The 9153-nt window shown below is 43.2% G+C and overlaps 1 protein-coding gene across 1 annotated transcript in view; it reads right to left on the minus strand.

Moving 5' to 3' along the window:
• Positions 1 to 3312, minus strand: part of eml1 (EMAP like 1) — a 55527-nt gene extending 52215 nt beyond the window's left edge. The window contains exon 1 of the mRNA XM_082516078.1: positions 3132 to 3312. Within this exon, the coding sequence (XP_082372204.1) occupies positions 3132 to 3159 (28 nt within the window). The 5' untranslated portion in view covers positions 3160 to 3312. The remainder of the gene's footprint in view (positions 1 to 3131) is intronic.
• Between the last annotated feature and the right edge of the window lie 5841 nt (positions 3313 to 9153).

Here is a 9153-nt window from a genome sequence, read left to right on the forward strand (position 1 = left end):
CTCTGGCAGAATTGTTCCAATAATTCTGCCAGCTTCTTTCACCACCCGCTGGAGTGCTTGCTGGTCGGCCTTGGTGCAGCTGGGGAACCACACTAGAAATCCATGCGTCAGGACACTGCTGATGGCACAGTTATAGAAGTTCAACATCAGAGGTCTGGGAATGTGTGCGCTCCGTAGTCTCCTCAGGTAGTAGAGGCGCTGTTGGGCCTTCCGTGCAACTAAGGTGATATGGTTGCCCCAGGACAGGTCCTCGGTCACAGTTACCCCCAAGAATTTAAAACTGCTCACCCTCTCCACCGCCTCACTGCCAATGAAGAGAGGCAGATGGTTGTTATGACCCTTCCTCCGGAAATCTACAATGATCTCCTTGGTCTTTTTGGTGTTTAAGACCAAGTTATTGTCGTGGCACCATGACTCTAGTTGTTGCACCTCTGTCCTGTAGTTTGTCTCATCGTTGTTGGATATAAGTCCGAGCACTGTGGTGTCATCGGCAAACTTAACAACTCTAATAACTACATGATGTTTAACTGTGGGAGGAAACCAGAATACCCAGAGAGAACCCACTGCAAATCCGCCAGAATTGGGATTTGAACCAAGGACCTTCTTGCTGTGAGGCAACAGCTTAACAAAAGCAGGAAAGCTATGATTTCAAGGCTTGATGCAGAATTTTCAGTATGTTTTTGTCCTGACAGGTTAAACCACAACAAATGGCGATAGCATAAACGTGGTGTGTGTCCGTGTGTGTGTAGTTGTCTGCCTCTTATAACTCCAGTGATTTTCCTGCAGTTTGAAATCTCATGTGATCTTGTGAATTTCATGAGTCCAGCAACTAATCACTCTTACTAGATTGTATCAGATCACCTCAACAAGAACTAATTAAGTTGTTGAATTTCATACAAATCCTACATAATTTAATTACGTTCACCAAACACACAAGACATTATTTTGTTCAAATTACAAGTTAGACTTTTGTAAATGTAACAACCGCCCAATTTCCTTTTATCGGTATATCCAAAAAAGTAGAGGCGGCTGCTCAACTTGACTGAGATGGATGCCTTCACCAAACCACCATCCAAAGCGCGCGAGATGAAATCATGTGCGGTGTCGCCAGATTTAACATTGCTGTATTATTGACTTACTTCACTCGAACATGATATGAACAATTTAATCTACCCTCTCTGCATATCACGTAGTTTCTACACTATATAGTTACACTTAATTTTAAAGCATGAGCAGGATGCTTACATAAATCCAAGAGCTGGCCCAGCTATGGACAAAAAAAGCAAGATACAACCTTAATATGTCACCAGACCATCTAAGAGAGTCAGACTGTTGTTGTGTGTTGACTGTGGTTGTGGATGTGAGAGTGTGTGGTTGTTTGCCACACATGCCAACGTGAGAAAACCAACGCATGCACACAGATAACATGCAACAAGAGGACCACATGGTTCAGGTCCATGGTGTCCCCAAAACTAACTAATGAGGATTAAGAAATACATTTTAATCATCAGTACAAGCCATGCTTTAAATGCACACATGTGATATTACTCAAGCATGAATACATAATGTGCATTTCTTTAAGGAGTTTGTTTACAGAAACTGAACTCGAACGCGTCCCTATATCAGACTCACTGACCGTTAGGCTGCTGTTTTAAACTGTTTATTTCTCCAAGTGCTGTTTCCCAAACACCGCTTCCTACAGATAACATCTTCATTCCCAGACATGCGTGCACCATTGCTTTGTCATCTTTGCACACAAACATCTGCTCTTGAAACAGGCTGTTTAAAATATGAAACACATGTTTAACTAAACCTAAAAATTGCACTGCAAAGATTTCAAAAAGATACAGAATGTGTGGATAAAAGGTTTAAAGCCTGTGCAAAACATCTGAGTCACTGCCGCGTGTGGAATGAATGAACGAACTTAATATGCACGTGCTGAGCACATTAGTTTTAAACAGCATAAAAACTGGAGTGTAAAGCTGGAAATATAGATCTGCAGCAGAAGCCTTTTAAAGTTATGGAATTTTATTGAGTTATGAAATCAGCAGGACAGAAAGGGCAAGAAAGAGGGAAGGGGGAGGGGCTAAAAATGAATCTGCATTGAAATGAGAGCTTGGAAGTGATTTAGCTTATCGGGTTTGATGCCATTTCCTGGCAAATGCAATAGGGAATGATATCATAGGATAAGGAGGCGTGGCCACCGCGTGGTCAGCTCTTCATTAAACACAATCACAAAAAATCTTGGCTGCTCGTCTCAAAGCTGCAGTTTATATAACTACCGACTTCAAAGGCTTCTCATTCTGCTGAGTCGCGTTTAATTACACCGAAGAAAGAGTCATGCACGACCCACAGTGAGAATGGGGGCGTGTGTGTGTGTGTGTGGGGGGTAGACAGAGGTGAGAATGAAACATGAGTGAGAGAGTGCAGGAGTGAAAGGGCCAGACAAGGGGAAAGGCTTCTATTTATAACTGATTGTTTCTGTTGGAAGCAGTAAGGCCTCATCTCTTCTCTTAGCTTGGCTGCACTTGCACAAAAATGACCTTTAGCTTAATGCTGTGGCACACATGTAGCACTGCTGTATCCAAACATCCTTCTCACAGGAACAATTGGAGAAACCGACAAAATGCACAGCTTTGCCGGGACTTCCCTGCCTTAATCCAACCTGACCTTCATCCTCCTCTCTCTTTCTCCTTCCCTGCACATCTCACATTAAAACTTATGGGCAGTCATTCTGCATTATTTTGATGAAACCAAAAGGGAATTCGCTCCAGGTTTCCATATAAGGCCTCAAGCTGAACAGGCTCCTCGCTGCAGTTGAATATTTGCTGGGTGAGCTGTCCCAGCAGAGGGTTTAGACTAAAACAGGATGGGCTGAGAAAGACACCCACCCCTCCCACTTGCTCCCCCCCCCCCCCCCCCCCCACACACACACCACCACCCCCTTCCTCCCCTCCCCAAATCCTTCCCCTCCTTCAAATGTACACACAGTGAAAGAAAACAGAGAAGCAAATGCAGATGATACAGAATCCAATTTCCAGACCTGCAAGATGTGCACTCTCATATATCTCTCTCGAACACATGCGTAAACATTCCCATGCAAAAGTCACGCAGACTCAGGCTCCTCTTACCCATAGGGAGCCCCTCACAGTCAGACATGGCCACAGAGGTTCGGGACAGCGTCTTCCCTGGTCAGTTAGGTGTAAGCAGCTGATTGCTTCTTCTCTATTTGTGCCTCCTTCAATGTGTGGTCCAACTCTTTGCTTTCTACTTTTATCTCTTAGACTGTTTCACTCTAAGACTCTCTATCGCCTTGTCTGCTTTCACTCTCTCCCTCTGGCTCCCAATCTGGCTAGTGGCCCTTAGATATGCCAGTCAAACATCGGACACCGCGCGATTGGACACTAAATTTGTAACTACAGCCCTCACTTGGGATACTGTTTCTCTTAGATATGACAGACCTTTGAGCTATGATGTCACAGGCTTTCTACTGAAAGCACATGTAATCATTAAAATTAAAAAAGATAAGAGTTTTGTTTCACTTTGCCTCCGACAAAACAGGCAGGCTAAGCATTTTCCTAAGAAACTCCTTATGAAATAACCAGAGCCACATTTGTTTTCCAGTGTGCTTTTCTCCTCATCCCTCCAGCCTGTAACAGAAACCCTTCAGTAAACTTCTTATCCCTTGAGAGACAGGTTTGCCCAGGCCTGGCGGAAAAGCTCGGCATTTTTGGCAGTAGTCACTTTTATTTCCTGCAGAGGGCAGTAGTGCCTCATTGAGGATTGTATGGAGAAACCTTGTGTTGCTCCCAGGTCCTCAAGCAGCTTAGATACCAAGAAAATTCCAGGATCAAATGACTCGTCAAGACTGCATTTTTGACAGCTAAACATAAACTCGGTCAGTGCTGCGTATTGTTTCCTATAAATAAGTCAGAGACAATGTTTATGAGTAATTCCATTTACTCTGTTTTTACTAAATACAAGCAGACAGGAAGCAGAAAACTAGTTCTCTCTTTTGTGGCCAGACAAGACGTGAAGAGACAAACTAGACAAGAGGAAAGTAAAAGCTGGGCTACTGATCATCCACGTCAGCTTTCACCCTTTGTTTTAAATCCTTTTGTGATGGAGGAGACAAAGAAAAGTGCTTGCCAGACACTTCATAATGCTGCACGAATTACCGGCCTACTTGCCTGCAGCTTTTATTGAATTCGTTGCCAGCCTTTCCACACTTTTAGCTCTGAATTACTTCTCGGCTTACTCAGCTGACCCTTTGTCACTTGACTGGGAGGATTAACAAGAGGGAAAAGTTCAGCATGTGATTAAGTGTGGGTCAGATGGAAGACTTTTCCAGCAAAACCAGTGTCAGAAAGGTTAGGATTAAGTGCCAGGGGACCGGGGTTATCTTGAGAATTTGAGAGAACACAGGGGATGAGATGTTAGAGGGCTTCCTGCTCTGTTATCTGTCCACCAGACCTGTCAGTAACCCCTCCGCCCTCCCCACAGCCCAGCAGCCCAGCATTCACACTGGGACCAGCTTAGCTGTTTGATCTCCAGCTCTTGTTTGCAGAGGAGCTTGAAGGCCTTTTTGTAAACACAACCTAAACCTTCACCCCATAGAGACCTCTTGAACCCCCGTGAGATCTGGCAAACAGAAAGTGAACCAGCCACCGCAGCGCAGTTTTACTCGCATGTAATAACTGTGGCTGAGGTAATGTCAGACCGATGCCCAGATTGTGTTTAATTACACTGTAAAGCAGTTTAATACAAGTTTTCAGCCTGCATCTCGTATTAACTGCATGGCAACGGCACATATACACAAGAAACCAGGTTACTGGGAGAAGCAGGACATTTAAAAGATGTGTGACCCCTACAATAGCCTGGTAACTATAAAACCTGCATTACCGTACAGTTAGAGGCTTGCTTTTACTTGATAATTACGACTAAATTACAGTGAGAACAATGATGACAGGCCACCTGTTTGATGAAGCACGCACTCTCTTTGCAAGCAACAAATGTCAACAGTCCGAAAAACCCAGATTTTAACTTCATTTAAATCCAGGAAAACACACACCAGCGGTGATTTTCAGCTGTGTTATTTTAGTAATGGTGACAGTAATTGGGGCACAAACTAGGAAAATAACAGGATGTAATGTAAACTGCTGGAATAAAAAGGCAGTGACAGTAAAACAAACAATCAGGAGCAACCGGCAAGCATGGAGAAGCAGCAATGGGTAACTAAATATTCATTTAAAGGCTCGACAGTAAAACGTCTCGTGGCCCGGGGGTCTTTGTATCACGGCGAGCCTCAGACGTATAACGTTTCATTCTTTCAGATGATTATTAATGAGATTTGACCTTCTCACGTATCAGACAAGTAAACTTTAAGGCGTGGCCGTTAAAGCAATCAGATCCTTTATGTTGATTTTCTGCCAAGACCTTTTTTAATCGAGCCAGCCAGCAAAATGCTGAATGCTGATAGCAGTAGGTACTCTGAACCATGTGAATTATTTTAAAAATAATGAATTCGATGTGAACTTTTAGGTAAATCCATCTTCAGTAACTGTACTGCAGATTTTTTGTCTGTAAGCTGTATTTGATACTCTTTTTCCTTCACCAGACGTGATCATAATCTTTTATTGCCAAATTTATAATAATAGAAATATTAATTAATATTCTCTAACACTTTAATATTAATACTGTTTTACATCATAAATGGAAAAGCTCCCTATTTTTTTATGTTTTGTGTGCAGATGATTTTTCGTGCATCATTCACACACCACATGTTCTAAGATTCACTGTTTGCTGATGTTCATTTAAGACTTAAAAAATTAAACAATTACATTTTTTACTTGCTGAACTGCTTATTAATTGTGACTTCTGATATTTAACCCTTTAGTATGTGTGTTATAATACACCACACTGTAAGTGTATGTTTAAAAACAGCACGTTAGAGTAAAATAAACTGCGACTGTATCTCACAATAAATGGCATTTTTGAACTATCGCAGGTGTCGATAAAAGGTGGCCTGAGCGAAAAGGCCCTCTAGCCTACTTTAATGTGTCTCTGTTAATGATGCTTCAATAGCTACAGTAGCTGTGAGTGCAGGTACTAATGAACTCTTAATAGTGTTAAATCTAACAGCCTCCAAATGATTCCACTAACTGTTTTATGGCCGTGTGGGCAGAACCCTAATTGGGGACTTGTGGATTCACAGCTCTCTTAACGACCTGCACTCGGAAACAAAACCTGTTCTCCACGGCGCTGAACACAGAGAACAATCACTTCTATTTCCCATCATAATTTTAATTTATAATTGATTCATTTCATAGCGTATTTCTGTAAAAACGCATTTTAATTACTTTCCGGTTTTGTCTCCGAACCATTGTGACACATCCTAAAGAATCCAAGACACATACAAAGCTAAATGAAAGACATCACTTATATATATGTTTATTTATGTAACAAAAACACATAAAAATTAATCCCACAACAGTTAGATAAAATATTAAAAGTAGCACTCTTTCTATCTTCATCTTTTAAACCCTATTCCTTGCATCTCAGATGGAGACATGTCAGTGGCTAACCTTGTTTGTAGTTTACAAGAAAAACAAAACACAAATTAAAAGTCCTGAATGTGCTAATTAATTGAATTTGTCTATAATCCTGTGACTCAGAGGGGGTCCACAGTGTATTTGTGGTGGAAGATTAACTGAGGAGAAGGAAGTCTTCCTCTGCCTGGGGGCAGCCGAGGTGTGACGGAGGGGATTCCAGAGCAAGTAACAAAAGGCAGACACTTTGATTTGAACAGCAGTGGTAGTCAGAAACACACACACATATACACAAACCACAGTTCCTGATCCTGAGCAGCCCTGCCCTCAGGTTCCAGCCAGGCTGAAAGACGGCAGAAACTCCAGATGCTTCGCAGCAGTTGTGGGCTGCGACTTGGTAGAAGACGGTTGCCGTGGAAGACTGGCAGGAGGAGGACACTGATGCAGGGTTGGAGTTATGTTGGCTATGAAGTGGAACAATTTAACAACAGCGGCGGAGGCCTAAATTAATAGCAAAGCTGTGGAGGTTGTGGCCCGAAGGAGCGTTTCAAACACAAGAGAGAAAGAGAGAAAGCAGAGGCAGCAACAGAAAAGGGGGACGGGTGGAGTGGAAGGAGGCTCCACAGACTCTGTATGATGGATGGACTGGTGAGGAAGAGAGGAGGGTGTGGGTGTGGGGGAGTTCAAAAGAAAAATGACCCAGACTGCTGCTGTGATATAGCAGGAGGGAATGCAGGGCAGGGAAACATGTGGGGTTCTCATAATGAAGCAGGGTTTTGTGATAGCACCACACTGATGCAAACATTCGGAGACCTTAAATAAATATGGACAGACGCTGATTAAAGTCAGCTACCCATCGTGAAACAAACAAATCCAGCACTTCTGCTACGCTCCAGAAAGCTGTGCAGCAGGTCTGTGGAGATGTCACTGGATACAACACGAAGCTATTAGAGCTTTCAAGATGTCTCTGTGGCTTTAGTGGTAGGCATAAACCTTTTGACTGGGGTTAACTTTGGGGCTTTTAAAACATGATCCAGCCACACCCCCCCTTCCAATGCAGACAGGCAGAAATGAAAACCTCTCCTCACACACACCTACTTGCTCTCTCTCCTTTAGGGCCTGCTAAAGCCATTATGGCTCTAAAAGAGATCATATCGGCTCCAGGCAGACAGACAAATAGTTAGCTCGACAGTTAGATATGCCTGCAAACTAAGACGCCTCTGTGCTCGGGACAGGCCGACTAAATGTCTGGCTGCTCTTCAGAGGCTCTCAGGTGTGACCGGCCAGTCTTGTGTGTACCACGGCCAAAATGGCAGACAGACACAGAGGCGTTTCTGTGAGCCCGGAGTCGAGTGAATATCCACTCTATCTTTCCAGTCACGGGCAAGCATATGCGCCGGCGAGCAACTCAAACACAAGCCAGATCTTCTTTCCTGCAGAACTATGCAGGCTTTCACTCAGTTAATGCATATTTTTAGTCTGAGCCAAGGTCAAACATTTCACCAGAGACCTTTCCTGACACGTAATTTCTCCCAGCAGCTGTGGTTTCTGACATTTGATGACTAACTTTGCATTTGAATCAAAGACTTTTGGCCAGACCACAAATGCATCGCGCTAGGATTTTAAGTGGGGATGATGGAGGCTTTGGTTCTTAGCTTAGTCACAGACGTGTTTTTCACTGAACTAACACCGTCGCATCAGTAGAGCCTGAACCCAGCAGAAGAAGCCCTAATGTCGCCTTCCCTGCACATATGCACGCACATGCACGCACTAGTGTTCTCGAAAAAAATTGCTGATGGCGTGTTTTCATGAAGTTATATTATTTCCAGATGGAGGTCATGAATAAAACCTGACGGAAACAAGTCGGTGAAACTGGAAACTTGAAAAAACAAAAATGGAGGGGTATGGAGCTGGGTAAAAAAAAACAATCATTCTCCTCCCCCGCTCATTCCCCGAGCCTTTCAAAAAGACCGACTTGTCAATTACACGCCTTAAAAAACAGAGGAACAGTGTGCCACACAGGAACACATGGACGGGAACGCTGTGTTTGAAATGTTTCACTACAGTGAAAACATCCGTAAACAAAAACAACTTATGGGAAAAAACCCCTCAATCTTCAAAACTCTGTCCTTGGTTTCAGCCAAAAACAGAGTTAAGGGGAAAAGCGATTATTTTTAGACTCACTGAACATGCTGTGAAGATCTACTCGGGGGTTCACTAACCCCCCACCCCCTAGGCTCTCCAGCAAATCCTGAGCATAAAGAAAGACTCATTGTTGTTCCTTCGCTGCATCCAACTGAATAACCTAATTAATCTATCAACATTCTGCATTTTTAATGTATTTCAAAACATTTAAGCATAAAACAACATGTGCAACCTTTGCGCGAGGCCAAAACATCCATTAGCTCTGTCAAAAAGACTGCCAAGACAAACCCAATGTGACGCCAGAAGTTTTCCTCTTTGAGCTGATGTGGAGAAGGATGAACCACAGCTGTACATTTCACTAAATTACAGCTTATCACTTGAGGGATTGTTTCACTGCATTATCGAGGTAAAGACCTCATCTCAGGATAAATCCTGCGATGAGCTTACAGAGTCAGCAATT

This window comes from Aulonocara stuartgranti (genome assembly GCF_965226115.1).
Source record: "Aulonocara stuartgranti genome assembly, chromosome: 19".
Taxonomy (NCBI): Eukaryota; Metazoa; Chordata; class Actinopteri; order Cichliformes; family Cichlidae; genus Aulonocara; species Aulonocara stuartgranti.